Consider the following 17244-nt stretch of genomic DNA (forward strand, 5'->3'; position numbering starts at 1 on the left):
ATGCATTTCAAAACTTTACTTCATGCCAAAAAAATGTAAGGATGCATGAAGCAAGTGAGTTAAGCAATTTATAAAAAATTTGATAGTCAGTGGTAACTTAAAATGGAATTAGAGCAGGAATACAAGCAGATGAGAAAAGTATAGCTCTGAACCACCCCAGAACAGAAATCCCTGGAACCTAGAGATACAGGCCTGGTGTCTATATCCCTCTTGCAAGAAATCTCTCAAGATTTCATTTAAGTTTCTAGATTAGCCCCCCGCCCCACAACATACTATCAGTATGCATTACTCTGGAAACATTCACTCTTGCCAACAAAGTCCTTACTAGGAGATGAAATTAAATAGACTTCCTTTGTCCACTTGATCCATAATATAATGGAATACACTGCATAAAAGCATCTTTCTAACTCAATTTTCAGAGTAATTTTCCCCAACCCGTGGGTCGCCATCTATTGGCGAGCTATTAAAATCTGGATGAATTCGAAAAATTTTGATTAAATATCAATTGAGTTTAATACTTTTTTTTTTAATGATTATATTTGCAAAATATTTCCATGTTATGAAATATATATATATTACTTATGATACACAATTAAATACTTTTTTTTAATTTATTTATTTATTTCGTATGATGTGATCAATACACGAAGGAACCAGTTTTTTCTTGCTTCCTTCGTGTATCGTGGCCGGGATATCCAACCAACCGGTTGGTTCGGCACCATCGTGATATCCAGCCCGAGGCGGGAATCGAACCCGCGACCTTTGGGTTGCGATGCAGGCACTTTACCTACCCGGCTAGCCCGGTCGGCTTTTTTAAATTATATTTTGTATATGAAAGAGATGATGAATTCTGTACAATTTTTAAAAATGATGATCGCATTTTATTTTATACTAATTATTTATTATTATTTTTTTTTATGGTTTAGATGGGCTGCATAATAAAAATGAGAAATTCTGATTTACAAAAAAATAAAAATGTCACTTGAAGGAAACATATCTGACAAGTAAAGGGAATAGATATTTCATTTGTGGAATATGTGTTTTGCTAAACTCCACTATACACACTGGGGAGATTAAGCAAGTGTACTGCCTTTTTCCCCAAATCAGCAGGTCCGAGGTTTCATAAATGCTTCCTCTTCGGCCATTTCACAAGTATTGATTATTCACGAAATGGCATTTCTCACTAAGTCACGTACTCCAGCTTCTGATTCATCATATTAACTGGCTGACAGGTGGTCGAGATTCACTTTGCTTTCTGCGGATGTTCACTTAGGTGAAACCACTAAAAAGTTGTACATATCTTATTGTATCTCCTAATGCTAGTTGCATGTTTCTAACTTTTAGTCATTTTTCCATTATCACCACCATTTAATACACATATGTGGAAATACCTCATACACTGCCTTCAAATGCTGATTGCAGTAAGTTGTAGCAATTTAATAAGCTGCAAACTTTCCTGGACATGCAGCAACATGTTAGACAGCATTCACGAAGCAGTGTCCGTGAATGAATTTTCAAAGATAGGCGTTCACCAATAATAGTTTTCGACAGGGTCGAAAGGGGAAGAGGAGAGAAGTGGGTGCAACGCACCTCAGCTTCTGATCGAAAAGAGCCCAAATCCACGTAAAGAAGCCCTCCCCTCAGTTCCAGCAAGGATGATTGGTATCTCCCCCCCCCCCCCCCACATTAATTCTCATACCCAGGTTTCTCAAACTCTAGGATCAGCACTGCTTTCCGATCAGGAGGTCTGATCGGAAGGCATGGATACTGCATTTGCTTAAATTCTATTTTATTAAATAGAATATGTAGATCTGCATAAAACCATTACAATATTGGCCAAAAAGTGTAAATAATATATGTTAAAGCATTAAAATTCATGATGAATATCACAGTTATTTTTTCTTTAAACTTCAATCATACAGAATAAATACAAATTGAGGAAGAAGAAATACGTACAAATTGAGGAAGAAGAAATACATATAAAAATACCAAGGATAAAATTTTAAATAAAGCAAAAATAAAGAATTGATGTCATCCTTTATGCTCTAAAATTCCAAATTTACCTACAGGCATTAATGAATGCCTATGTCTGTTTGCACACACATACACAGTGCAGCAATTGAAAAATAAGATTGATGTTATGAGATGGGTGCTGGTGCTGCCATCTACTAGAAGTAAACATGAAATGAGAGTGATTGTTCTTCAAGCACTGCAGTCAGAGTCAGCAGAAATTACTGCTATTTTAGAATGTAGTGTGAGCTCAACTGGACATCTTTCCTGTGTCTGTGATATGGAGGGAGAGTGGAACCAATCAAACGTCGTTTTGTGTTTTACTGGGCATAGCAACATCGTCATGATTTTACAGATTAATTTGTCAAAGACCATATTTTACACACCAAAGGACAAGGACAAAAGTCAAGTATGCTCTTGCCTTCATTACTATAGATAAGTGGTCAATACCTTCAGCCCTTATGTGTGTTTTAAGAGTAACCTGTCAACATCACTTCATGAAGTGCAAAGGAAAGCCTAATTGATTTGAAGCAGATGCAGGCTATCAAATTTTAGTATTTTTGCATTAACAGCTGCTATTATGCTTCTTAATTGTATTGCCAGCTACAATTACTGGACTAATAACGATGATATTTTTCTTATATTCCTTTCAGAGATGGCACTCATATTGCCAGCTAAATTTTCTCAAATCCGCACAATGAATTCCACCCATGATATTCGAAAAAATCTCCGGTTGAGGTATCCCAAAGATCCTGCAAAAGAGAGTAGTAAAGAGTAGGTACTTTTTAATATTCTGCAAAATCAGTATTATATCTTGATAAGCTCTTTATGCAGAGTGCTTCCTGGTGTGAGCAACTCTGATCCTCAACCTGATATTCTTTTAGTGATTTTTTATTTTATTAATATTAGAAATTAGTGTTGAAATTAACACTGTTTGATAAGAATGAAATCCAGTCTTCTGTACTTCCATGCTACATACGATTATGCCATAACTATTTTACACCTGATATTTATTTATACTTGTCTGTTTCGTGTGCAGTTAATGTACTTTAAGCTATGCCATTTATAAATGGCATACTTAAAATAAAATAAAGGATTTTCAGGTATATATGTTATTCAAAAATTATTATACAATAGACCAGAGACCTAAACCAAAGGAACCAGGACTTTTTTTTTTTTTTTTTTCCTGTCTCTGACCTATTAGCATAGGGGTTCTTGATGTTTTTACTACCAAGTCGTAAATTCTTAAGTTTGTGGAACATCAGAGTAGCTTTCTTGTGTGTGTGCGTGTGTGTGCGCGCGCACACACACACACAGACACAGAGAAAACGATTTAACTTTTTTTAAATTTTTTTTTATGAGAACCCCAAACACAAGAGGTATTAGAACCTATAGTACTTAGTACCGTGCTTGGGTTGGAGGTTGAGAAGACGAAAGAAGATATTTGTTGATATTGGACTTGAACTTCTGTAGATTGTAATTTTCAGGAAATATGTATGAAGGAAGGTTGTTCCAGAAAACGGCAGTTGAATGAATAAATGAGGAAGATGAAAAGTTGGTTCTGTGGGTTTGAAGTTGGACAGTAAATGGATGTTGGCTGGTGGCAGCACGTGTTCGGACTGTTTTGAAAGAGAGAGCGGGAATTATAGAAGCCAATTCAGAAGAACAGTGCCCATGGAAGTATCTGTAGAAGAAGCATGCAGCAGAAACAGTACGTCTATGGCAAAGCGAGTGGAGAGACTCTGTTAGAGATGAATCATTAATTAACCTAACTGCCCTCTTCTGAATGGAATCAAGAAGACTGAGAGAGGTTTTGGGGGCACCACCCCAGATGTGGGAACAATATTCCATGGCAGGGCGGATTTGCGATTTATACAGAGTGAGCAGCTGTTTGGAAGAAAAGTAACGGCGAGAGCGAAAGAGAAAACCAAGTTTTTTAGATGCAGAGGAAGCAATATTTGTAATGTGCTTGTGCCAAGAGAGATTAAAAGTCAGGGTAATCCCCAAAAGAGATATATCATTTTGCCTAGAAATCGGAGTGTCACTAAGGATAAGCATAGGAGCAGAAGAATCCTTTTTGCGAGATATAAGACAAGATTGAGTTTTAGAAGGGTTGAAATCAACTAAGTTGTCTTTGCCTCACTGGAGAATTACCTGAAGATCGGCATTTAAGGAATTGGCAGCAGAATTTCGAGAAGTTGAAGCTGATTGAGCTGGACAAGGTTTCTCAAAATGGAAAGCTGAATGCAATGTGCTATCATCGGCAAAACTATGGATAGGATTTCCAGTCAATGGAAGAAGGTCATTGATATACAAGAGGAAAAGAGTGGGGGAAAGAACTGAACCTTGGGGGACACCGGCATTAGTGGAGAAGTTAGAAGACAGAGAGCCATCTACCATCACCCTCAGTGAGCGATCAGAGAGAAAACTGGATAACCAATTACTAAAATCAGTTGGCAAACCATAAGATGGAAGCTTGTTTAGAAGACCTTTATGCCAAACACGATCAAAAGCCTTTGAGATGTCTAGAGCAACTACTTGTGTTTCACCGAACCTTTCCATTGAATTAGTCCATAAATGGGTAACATAAGCCAGAATATCACCAGTGGATCGACACTGACGGAATCCATACTGGCGATCGTTGATCAGATGGAAGGTTTCTAGGTAGTTTAAAAGTTGGCGGTTAATTGATTTCTCCATTACTTTAGAAAGAGTAGAAGTAATTGCAATGGGACGGTAATTGGATGGGAGGGATTTGTCACCCTTTTTAGGAACTGGCTGAATATGAGCAAATTTCCAAGCAGAAGGAAAAACACCTTTGGAATAAGAAAGTGAAAAAAGGCGGCAAAGAATAGGAGTAAGTTCAGGAGCACAGGATTTGAAAACAAGTGGAGAAATACCATCAGGACCTGGAGCTTTCGTAGCATCAAGATTCATCAAAATCCTTCTGATATCCTTTTGACGGAAAACCACAGGAGGCATTGAATGGAGCGTGTTAGGAATGGTGGGAGGTGTTTTACCAAGGTCATTAATACATGAGCTGGAAGAAAAATGGGATGCTAGCAGGTCAGCTTTATCCTTGGCTGAAGTGACAACAGAACCATCTGGTTTGGACAGAGGTGGGAGCAGAGATGGGCAAAAGTTGCGGCCAATAGCTTTGGCAAGAGACCAGAATGCTCGGCTACCATTAGAGCAAGAAGCAAGTTTTCTACTCTTAGCCTGTTCAAACTCTAGTTTGGACTGATGAATAACTGCTTTACAATTGTTGTGAGCTTTGGTGTAGGCAGAAAATGAAACTGAAGAATTAGAAACAAGCCAATTACGATATGCAACATTCTTCTCTTGGACAGCCCTAGCACATTTATTGGAAAACCAAGGTTTAGATAAAGGACGAGATTTTAAAGTTGAGTGTGGGATAAAGGATTCTATTCCTGCAAGAATAATTTCACTGACACGATCTGAGCAAACGTTGACATCAGAAGTTTTGAAACAGTAATCAGACCAAGGAAAAGAAGAAAAGAAGTCTCGCAGGTCATCCCATTTTGCATTCTTGTAATGCCAAACAATACGAGGTTGGGAATAGCCATGAGATAAAGGTTCCATTGGAGAAGAGACAATCACCAAGTTGTGATCTGAAGTGCCTAAAGGACCTCTCACTTCAACCTTGTACTTAGAAGGGTTGTTTGTGAGAAAAAGATCAAGCGTATTGGCTGTATGATTAGGATTGTCTGGTATTCTTGTAGGTAAATGAACAATCTGTGCTAGGTCATTAGTAATTGCAAAAGCCTCAGCATCTCGACCTGCTGGGTCGGTGTGACTAGAAAACGGAAGCCAGCTGGAGTTGTGAATGTTAAAATCATCAAGGAAAATTACCTCACTGTTAGGAAAGTTGGACTGGAGAAAGTCAAGTTGCAAAGAGAGGAAGTCAAAGAGCTCCAAGTGATTAGTGGAGTTGGGAGAACGGTAGAGACAACAGATGAATTTGACACAATGAGGTAGAGAGATTTTAAGCCAGAGAAGATCAAAGAGAGGAGATTCCAAATTGCCAAGTCTCTGACAGGGAATATCAGAACGGACATATGCACAAGTACCACCTTTGAGGCGAAAGGAATCATACAGCAAATAATTTGGACATCTGAGATGAGCAGTAGTTGAATCAACTGATAACTGAGATTCAGTCAGAAAAAGTACATGGGGTTTGGAAGACTGCAAGTGGAAATGGACATCGTTGAGATTAGAATTGAGACCACGTATATTTGTGAAATGAATTAGGATGTCCTTGGGAGGTTTAGATCTTTTCGCAGATAAGCTTGCTCTATTATTTTGACAATTCATGGTGTATTCAATAGTAAGAAAAAGTGGGTGGGACATGCTGTATGAAGTAATGAAATTTTTGGATATGGCATACATGTGGTAAGAATATACCCAGATCCTTGACATAACGTGGCCTCGACAATGCTCCCTGCATACACACTACTCGGACTCCCTCGAGTCACTATCTGGCAGAGCAGAGGTAGCAAGATTATACACTAGCTGATCCGGAAGCCTTCTAGAGTTACCAATAGGTTCGGTCCGGTGTACTATCTAGCGGCCGGCCTGCAAACACCGTTTTAGAGCTGTACCCTCGAAATGTAAGGAATATTGGATCTCGCCACGACATTCATCATAACCTCAAAAATCATCAATCATACTGCATGATGGAAGAGATAGGGAAGGGTTGGTTGGTCGGAACTTAGCTCTAGAGACTAAACATGGGTTCCACCACTTCAAGCCTCCAATAAGCAAAGTGGTGGTATTTCACCAGTTGATGAGAGTCATCTACCACCTAGTACTGCCTGGTAACATAGAGGGGCGGCGTTCCTCCATGTGGTGTGGGCGCCACACCTCGACCCCTGCTTACGTTGGTTCACACCTGGGTGGTCACCCACTATGTACTTGTGCATGAAGGTTATACCTAGGATTACTAACAGTCCCACCATCGTGAAGGTGCAAGCAGAGGATTTGGCTGTCACAGACCGTCCGGACTTCGCCGAAATTGGGTCCACTTGACTTGAGTGTCACCCGAATATCAATTCCATCAGCGTTTTAGATTCCCAGGTAGCAAGAACAGCTTGTCTGGCATATCTGAGAGAATGTTTGTGACAACCTCAAGGACCAAAAAACTTTTAAGTTAAATGAATGAAATTCACTTTAAAATAAAAATAGTTACTATGTTTCATGCAATACACACAGTTGAAACTCTTTATTGTGATATAAAAGCTTGCTTAATTAAATAACTTTGGAGCATTAGAGTAATCTTCTTTAATTTTAAATCAGGTTTAAGATGCAATTTGTTTTCCATGAAAAGTGGCTGAAGATTTCAGTCATGAAATGTTAATAAAAATATTCAAATGTCTGCTAGAAAAAATGTGTATTACTTAGTTTTAAATAAAAATTGCACAAATTTTCTATCTTGAACTTTCTCCAAAGTTACTTATATTAAAATTCTGTTCAGTGATCCTTTTTGTTCCATATTATGGTAATGAGAACCTGTTGTATGTACAACCAGAAGTGGCATAAGGGAACATGCAGTTAGCATCTTCCCTAAAACCCTAAGGGCAGATGTATGTGTGGTACACATCTGTTTGGCCTATGTGGTCCATGTGTGCAGCTTAGTTGGCGCAATACTTTGACGTTGCTACTTGATTTGAGAAGTTTAGGTTTGATTCCCTTCAAGAATTGGAGGAATTTTTAAAGTCCTCATTGATAAAGGCTGTAATTAGCCAATCTCAGGCAGAGGGAATAGGGTTGCCCTTGTCATTTCAGGTTTTTCAGCTAGCTCAACATGCAAATCAGCCAATGAACACTTCTACAGACAAAAAAAAAAAAAAAAAACACACTTATGGATGAGTGGCACAGCCAGGACTGTCCTTTCCATTAGACAATGTGCCTCTGGCCTACAAAGGTTTTAGGGCCTATGAAAAAATAGGGGCTCAAAAAAATTTCAAATGGAATGAATTCAATTTTATTTCAACGATAAAATTCTATAAACTATTTTTAAAATAAAGATCTATGACAAATTCGTTCTTTGAATTTTTCTATTAGCAAAATTATTAACAATGTCATAAAAGGTCATATTGCAAGTAAGTTTGTGTTGGAATCTGTTGTGCAAATAATTTAAATACCAATTTATAGAAACAACACTTTCTAATTTCTTAAAAAAAAATTAAGATGTAATATGTTTGGTATAAGGTTTTGAAGTCTCATAATGAAGAGTACCTAGTGACTAGAACACCAAAAATTGGCTTTGGTGACAGCTCTGATGCTGTTAAACAGAAATTTGATTTGCTCATGTGTGGAACTCATGAAGTCATATTGGTCTTAAGCCTTCATTTCTTATTTTACAAAATATTTTTATCTTCTGCAAATCACACGGCATGTGCAGACTCTCCTTCTCCCCTCCATCATTTCTCTGAATAGGGTGTGGAATCATATTCTCCCATGTAATCTTCCCCAAGAGTGATTGCCCCAATGTGATAGTTTATCAATAAATATGAGTAGCTGTTTTCCAAAATGGAGTGCATAAGACCAAATAAATCAGTGCTAACAGGCCATAACCTACAAAATAACTTGCAAAACAGCTATGCAGGACTAACGAAGGGGAAGGGAGGATTATTAAGGGCCTGGCTTTGAGACCTTAATAATACATTTAAGTAATTAAGTTTATTTTTAATAACTGGCAAAAAATTCTATACAGCTGAAATTAATAAAATGTTTTCAATTTGTTAATTTTTTTTAATCTTGTGATTTATTATATGTTAGAATTGATTTGTTGCTTTTTAATTTTCACATCACATACATACATGTATTCAAATGCATAGGTGCCTCCGTAGCCAGGTGGGAAGGAGCAGCAGTGCGAAACACACGCTTCTTGATTAGACCGGGGTTCAATCCCGTCACCACCAAATACGGAGGATGCGGAAAGGTCAGGGAATGACCACCGCATATTCCCGGAGCAATATGGCCTTAGTTGCTAATGCTCCTAAAAACCAAATAACAAACAAATAAACAATCAATCAATCAAATGCATATACAAAGACTCGGGCATTAGCATAGTTGAGGCATATGATGTAAGAAAGCAAGCTTACAGAGCATCAGCCAAAAAAAAAAACCTTCCCACTTCACCCATCCAGTTATCAACTTCCACAACAAAAGATGGAAGTCTGTTTCAGCACTATGCACCTTGCAGTGGGATCTGTTAGCTCTTGACATTACTACAGTTACAGCAAACATCTCTGCAACCTAACTAAATTGTATAACTCTTGATGATTTCATATGACTGGACTACGGAATACCATTGAATATAGATTTACTAGACAGCTGCAACCAGCTATACCAATATACAGTCAGGCATCTTGTTTATCACTGCATAGCATGCTACACTTTGTTCTTATTCCAAACTGGAGTTTTTAAATTTTGCTGAGGCAACTAGGACCATGAAACTTCAGTATCATATTTGAAAATTGCATATATTCTTCTATGTTAGGTAGTCATTCATGAGACTTACTTAATTGACCAGTGCAAAAAAAGAAAAAACAACATGAAAGTTTTGTGCATCTCAGTGGGAAGTATTTCTAAATCTGTAAGGAGAACTGAATCCAGGTTATCCACATAATATGAAGGCAGGAAGGTTATTGTGTTTTTGAAACCAGAAAATGCAACAATGCTCTTGTATTCTGTCGAGTAAACTCTTGTAATTTTAGGTTGCCACCCAGGGTACAGAAGTTTAAATTGTGCCAGGAGTGCTATCAGTAAAATGAGTGATTTTGAACTCTTGGTTAGAAAAACTAATGCTGACAAATAGAGATAATGGAAAGTGTGTCCTCCAGGAATAAGGGACGATGAGTATTTAGGAAAGATTGGAAACATAGGAAAGGTTGTGGGAGATAGAGACAAGAGATTGAGTGGGAGGAGAATTTGTCATGAGGGACAAAATTTTTAAATGAACTAGATGATTGTTATCTACATTAGCATGTTACAGGCAGCAGTATTCTAGAGCTGATGATCATAGAACTGACAGTACAATGGGCCCGTAGTGGGGGAAGAGAGAGATCAGTTGTTAAAGGTATAGGTTTTAATTTAAGGAAAAGGGATTGACAGATGCTCTATGGCCTCCATTAACTGGACAGGCAGCACAAGAGCAAATCCAGGGGGAACTATGGAATTTCTTTTTAAAGAAGTAGTCACAGAAATAAAATGCATATCCTCATTGGTAGTTGAAGCTAACATAATATCATCTTGGGAAATTCAAAGATCAGCTGTACTGTGATCTGCTGACCTTTGAATTTCGCAAGCTGTCAGGGAGGAATTTCCCAAGATGTCAGGGAGAAGTTGCACATGTAATAAGGATTTTTTTTTTTCCAGCACAGCATAAGACTTCCTTGCCACAGGAGTGTGTTGGATGGGGGTTTGGGGGGCTGTTAAAATTTTTGGGGATTATCCAAGCTCCTTGTTAAAAAAAAATTAATTTAATAAAATCTAATAGACTGTTTTAACTAGGATAACTCTTAGCTGAAATTCTTCTTGAGAAAGCAACCCACTATTAACAAATTGGTAGCACCTCCTGCTTCACCCCCCCATCTCCTTCAACTATGCACGGTAGTACTAATACTAACTAGTACCACTACTAATATAAAATAACACTAATAATACAATACTATAATACTTGTTAGTATCAATACTAACAGTAGGTGGTAGATGAATCTCATCAACTGGTGCAATACCACTACTTTGCTTATTGGAGGCTTTAAGTGGTGAAACCCCATGTATAGTCTCCAGAGCCAAGTTTCCAGTATCCCCTCCCTCCCCATTTCCTTCAACCCATGCATGGTACTAAGTACTATAGGTTTTAACACCTTTTGTGTTTGGTGTTATTCATAATAATAATAATAATAAAAAACCACCCCTGCCTTAAAATATATGGCAAATACTATACTACACAGAAAATAAGAGCTTAATGTCGAAGCTGATGTTTCCTTTGCTATATTATTATAGACTTCACATCAAGGTGTGTACTATACTAAACAACAACAAATGCAATAAATAAAGAACAAACATATCAATAATCTTGTATCAATATATGTATGAGCTTTATGAACTACTGGGTAGGGCCAGCCACAAGCATGTTACACCAGTTCTGTCGAACAGGGCCCCATGCTCAAATGGTCTAAATAATAATATCATCTGCATCGCCCCAAGAGCTGTAAAATTTAAAAAATTTGAATACTGTAAAATTTAAAAAAAAATAATCACTATTACAAAAATACTCCATATTTATTTTTGCACAGGACCCTAGGGCCCACAAGTAATTCTTGAACAGGGCCCCAAAAATTTTGGGGCAGGCCCTGCTTCTGGGAAATGCATAGTGTTTATAAATTGGAAGATTACTCTATGTAAAATTCAACTGAAATGCAAGGAGAATGCATTAAAAAGGTGTGTGTGTGTTTTGCTACTTCTGCCATGCTGTTTTATGGAAATAGCAATCAGTATTTTCTGAAAGTGTTTTGTATAAACTGTTGTGTAATTAATAATTCTTTATTTCAAGTCTGTTGCACTGCTTACTTCACACAGAAAAATTGTTTACATGTATTTATTACCTTACATAAAGGTGTGCATGGGCGGGTCTTGACTTGTGTTGATCTGCGCTATATCAGTAGAAAATTGCTGCCTATGTTATTAATTATAGCAGCCTGATTTGCATTTATAGCACTGAGCTACACTTTAAATTTCATGAAACTAACTGTCACATTTTAATGAATGAGAAGTCTAGGCCTGCTTTTTAGGATGTTCCACAAAACAGAAGGGAGAATGAGAAAAAGTTGGTTCTGTGAGTTTGGAGTTGAACGCTGAATGGATGCTGACTGGTTAGGAAGAGAGTGAGGGAATTACAGATGCTAATTCAGAAGAACAGTGCCCATGGAAGTACCAATAAAAAAGGCATGCAGCAGAAACTGAATGTCTATGAGATGGAATGGAACTTACTTGATTGCCCTCTTTTGAACAGTCTAGAAGACTGAGAAAGGTTTTGGGGGCACCATCCCAGATGTGGGAACAGTATTCCATGGTAGGGTGAATTTGAGATGAGTAGCTATTTAGGAGAAAAGTAATGCCAAGAGTGAAAGTGAAACCCCAGTTTTTCTAGATGCAGAAGAAGCACTGATGTGTTTATGCCAAGAGAGAGTAGAAGTCAGGATAATCCTGACTTCTATGTGATATGTGATAGTCTAGAAATTTTATTATCATTAAAAATGAGCAGAGGAGCAGTAGACTCTTTTTTTGTGAGAAATAAGACAGGACTGAGTTTTAGAGTAGGTGAGAGAACTGAACCTTGAGGAATGCTGGTGTTAGTGAAACTAGATAGGAAACAGTCAGAGAGAAAACTGGAGACCCAGTTACAAAAAAAAAAAAAAAAAAAAGCTGACAGCCCATAAGATGGGAGTGTGTTTAGAAGGCCTTTATGCCAAACATGATCAAGAGCTTTAGAAATGTCAAGATCATCTTCTCAAGTTTTTGCATAAAATTTGTCCAAAGAAAGTAACATAAGCCAGTAGATTACTAGTGGATTGACTCTGAGAGAATTCATATTGGCAATCATTGATCAAATGGAAAGTTTCAATATAATTTAAAGAGTTGCCAGTTGATGGATTTCTCCTTTAGTTTTGAAAGAGCAGATGTAAATGTAATTGGGTGGGAGAGATTTTTGACCTTTCCAAGCAGAAGGAAGAACAGCAGTGGAATAAGAAAGAGTAAAAAGGTGACAAAGCACAGGGGAGCAAGCTCTCAGAAATGTAATTATCAGTTATTTAGAATAAGTAGAGAAATGCCATCAGGATTGTTCAGAATTTTTGTAACTGATGGAAGGCATTGCTGCGATCATCAATACAAGGGTTAGAAGAAAAGCAGGGATGCTAGTAAGTTGGCTTTATCTTTAGCTGAGATGCAATAGAACCATGAGGTTTTAACAGAAGTTACAGTAAATGGGTTTGGAAAGAGACTAGACATCAAGAAACAAGTTTTCTACACTTAGCCTGTTCAAAATCAAGTTTGGATTTAATAATAACTATTTTGCAATTATTACAAGCTTTAGTGTGTAGGCAGAAAATGAAGCTGGAGATCTGGATGCAAGCCGAATTGATATACAACCATTTTTATATTGGACAGCTGTAGTGCATTTATTGGAAAACCAAGGTTTAGATGAAGGATGAGGTTTTTGAGGTAGAATGTGGAATAAAGGATTTCATCCCTACAACAATAAATTCACTGTCATGATCTAACCAAATGTTGGATCAGAAGATTTAAAACAGTAATGGAAACAAAGAATAAAATGTTTGCAGATCATCCGATTTTTGGCATTCTCGTAATGCCAAACAACAGGTTGTTATTTGGTTTTTAGGAGCATTAGCAACTAAGGCCATATTGCTCTGGGGATATGCGGTGGTCATTCCCTGACCTTTCCACATCCTCCATATTTGGTGGTCACGGGATCGAACTCCGATCTAATAAAGAAGTGTGTGCCATGCACTGCTGCTCCTGCCCACCTGGCTATGGAGGTGCCCCCAAACAACAGGTGGATGAGAATGGCCACGAGAGAGGCTCTACTGGAGAAGAGACCATAACCAAGTTGTGCTCTTGAGGTTTCTAAGAGGATAAGTAATATCTAGTTCATCCTTGCAACTTATTTAAACTATACACTTCCACAAGAACAGATGGAAATTTGTTCCAACAATCAACCACCACACATCTAAGCAAACTTCCACACATCTATGCTGCAACCATCCTTCATCAATTTGAATATTTGCCCCCTTGTGTGCATTTGTGTAGTCTGAGGAAGAATGCCATCAACACTGAGCTTTCTCAATCCATTCAAAGCATTAAACACCTCAATCAGATCACCTTTCAGGTGCTTAGTCTCCATTGCTGCGATTTGCAGAACTGAAGTCTGTTTTGGTAAGGCCACCTTTTTTGCTTTCCCCGATCTTGTTGCCTTTCACTGCACTCTTTCCTAAAATGAAAGAAAGGATATAGTTCTGTTGGAAGCCGCATGCAGTTTTCACGATGTGGCCTAAACATTGCCTTATCCAATGGGGATAATCACTTCTTTATCTTTGCTGGAAAATTTCCTGTGTATCATAGACAAATCCCCATAAGTTGTCTGCATTGCTCAGGGAACTGAAATTTTGATTGCTCAGTTACCCCTAGGTCTTTATTTGCCACTACTTGAGTATAGTATCACACAGTTGGTACAGTAATCTTGGATTACTGCTACCCATGTGCAATATTTTGCATTTGTCAATGTTAAACTTCAACTGCCATTTCTCAGCCCATGTGCCTAATTTTTTTTAGATTTTGTTTCAGTAGCTTAGATTTATTAACCATCCTGCCAACCTTTGTATCATCTGAAAACTTAAACAATAAGCCTGATATACTTTCATCAATATCATTAATAAAAAAATAAACAACAATGGGCCCAGCACTGAATGCTTGGGAACCTCATTAAAAACATTAGTCCACGAAGAGCAGTGTCCATTAATAACTACTGTCTTCTCCTACTCAACCATTTCTTTATACAGAGCAGTAACTTGCTCTTATTGTCACACTGTTTGAATTTTATAGCAGTCTTTTATGTGTAACTGTATCAAAAGCTTTCCTGAAATCCAAGTATATAAAAATGATCAAAATTCAAAATTATTATTTTTTGCATCCAGTTGCTTTGTTACTGCATCACTGTATAAAGTCAAATTGGTCAGACAAGATTGCCCAATATAACAAATCCACACAGTGACTGCAGTATAAATTCATTCCTGTCTAGATGATTCTGTATTACTTCTTTAACCTATTATGTTCCCTGGTACAGAAGTTGATTTAACAGGTCTGTAATTATTCATGTCACCCTTTGATATCGCTTTTTGAATTGGGGATACATTTGCCCATCTCCAGATTGGAGAAAATGGTTTCAAAGAAAGGAAGAGTTCCAAGTGACTAGTGGAGCTGGGAGAATGATAGACAACAGCTGAATGTGATAGAGATACTTTAAGCCAGAGAAGTTCAAAAAGAGGAGATTCCAAATAGAAGTCTAACAAGGAATATCAGAGTGAAGATAAGTACAGGCTTTGAATTAAAAGGAATCATAAAGTGAATAATTAGGGAAACTGAGATAAGTTGAAACAACGTAGGATTTTGACCAAAAATGTAAGTGGCACTTGATAGACTGTAGGTAGATATGGACATCGCTGAGATTGGAACTAAGACCTAATATAATTGTGAAATGAATGATGTTTTTGAGAGGCCCAGATCTTTTACAGATAAGCTTGTTCTATCAGTTGACTATTTATGACACTTTTAGTAGATAAACTAAAAGTAGGGGGGGGGATGTGTATGAAGAAATAAAATTTTTGGATATGGCATATACATAAGAATATACCTAGCTTCTACACATAATGTGGCCCAGATAATCCCCTCTCCCTGCACATATACATACTATTTGGACTTCCTCCAATCACTAGCTGGTGGAATAGAGGTGGATTATACACTAGCTGATCCATATGCATCTTAGAGTTACCAGTTGGTTCAGTCTGATGGACTATCTAGTGGCTGTTGTGCAAAAACTGTTTTAGAGCTGTATCTTCAAAGTATGGAATATTGGATCTCATCATAACCACAAAAGATATCACTCACACTTCATAATGGAAGAGATGGGATTGTCAGAGCTTTTTTCTAGAGACTAAAGGACAAAAGGAGATGAAGGTGAATATGAAGTTGTAGTTTGAGCCTGTTTTCTCATTACAGATCGGTTTATTTCAGTATGTTCATCCTTCTTATATACTTTTTTAATCTTTAATTTTAACCACCTAGAAGATTGCTAAATAACAGATTGGCAGTTAAGAAATCTGGTTCCAGCAATTTACATTGAAGGGAGAAAAAAAAGTTTAAGGAAGAATAACCCCTAGGATTATTTAGTTGGTTCTGGTGGTTCAAGGAATATTTTTTTATACAAAAATGGGCTAATTTTGATTTAAAGATAACCCATAAACTCAAAGCTAGTTGTATGATTTAATGACATATCAAAATAAAAACTTTAAATTTGTATTTATCAATAAGTCACTAAGCACCAACAAAACAACTTGCTTTCTGCTTAAATTATTCCTGAAATGCCTTAGTTTATGTTTTGGGCTAAAATGTACTTGCAAACTTAATATTTCTGTCATGACCAGTTCCATTTACTGCTGGCAGGGATAGCTGTGCTCATTTTAGACCAGTTGTTAATTTTTTTTTAATATATATATAAAATGCACAATACTTTTTTTTTTTTTTTTTTTGTAGGTACTGTATTGTATTTGAAGTAAGCAAAGTACGGAAGGCATGTGAGAGTGTAAGTGAGGAGATTACAAAACTGTTGACAAAAGGTGGTGAAATATGTGTTAGCTGTGAGAGTGCTGCTATGAGGAAGCATTTAAATTACCGCTGTAATGGTCATGGAGTGGACAGCAAGCAAACACGATGGACATTCCTGGCTTCTCCTCGTTGCCATGGGCGATGGATCAGAAAAGAAAAAACTGACATTTGTCCTTGTCATCCTGATGGCAAAGCAGACTTTATTTTTGTGTGACCTCCTGCATGATTTCAGTGAAAAAAAATCTGTCACAAATGTATATTGTTAGTGTCAAAATTTAAATATATTTACAATATAATTCCCATTTTTTAATGCATAATTTGTTGTCCTTGATGTAAAGTAAGGTGTCCAATTTTGATAAAATCAAACAAAACTATTATATGGAATATCATTTTTATTTCCCATGCCAATTTGAGCAAGTAAATCTCTGATATCATTTCTCATTATAGAGAGAGTTGTGTATATAGGCTGAATTTATCATATAATGAGAGAGAGAGAGAGAGAGATCAAATTTTTATAACTAGTTTTACTGTTTCCTTTATTAATCTACTTATGGATTTTTAAGATTCGTGTTATAAAAAGAATAAGCAGAATTTCATAGCAAATGACAAGATAATTCCTGAAACTGTTAGTGAGAGATTCAAAAAATCTCATGGAACCCAACTTAAATGTGTGAAAATGGAAGAATTTTTTCATTTTTTTGAAGTTGTGCTGAATTAATTTTTCTATTATTTAATGATTCCTAGAAATTTTGCAGTTAAGCTATTAGATATGAAATTGTTTGCATTATTAAATTCAGATGATTT

General features: G+C 37.0%; 1 protein-coding gene across 1 annotated transcript in view; it reads left to right on the plus strand.

The window, feature by feature from the left end:
- LOC150086001 (somatomedin-B and thrombospondin type-1 domain-containing protein-like) overlaps window positions 1-16827 on the plus strand; it is a 97352-nt gene extending 80525 nt beyond the window's left edge. The window contains exons 3-4 of the mRNA XM_090373645.1: window positions 2664-2784; window positions 16369-16827. Coding sequence (XP_090229771.1) covers window positions 2664-2784; window positions 16369-16654 — 407 coding nt within the window. The 3' untranslated portion in view covers window positions 16655-16827. The remainder of the gene's footprint in view (window positions 1-2663; window positions 2785-16368) is intronic.
- The last annotated feature ends 417 nt before the right edge of the window (window positions 16828-17244 follow it).

The sequence above is a fragment of the Mastigoproctus giganteus genome, chromosome 5 (genome assembly GCF_048544385.1).
Source record: "Mastigoproctus giganteus isolate SK-2022 chromosome 5, ASM4854438v1, whole genome shotgun sequence".
NCBI classification, from domain to species: domain Eukaryota; kingdom Metazoa; phylum Arthropoda; class Arachnida; order Uropygi; family Thelyphonidae; genus Mastigoproctus; species Mastigoproctus giganteus.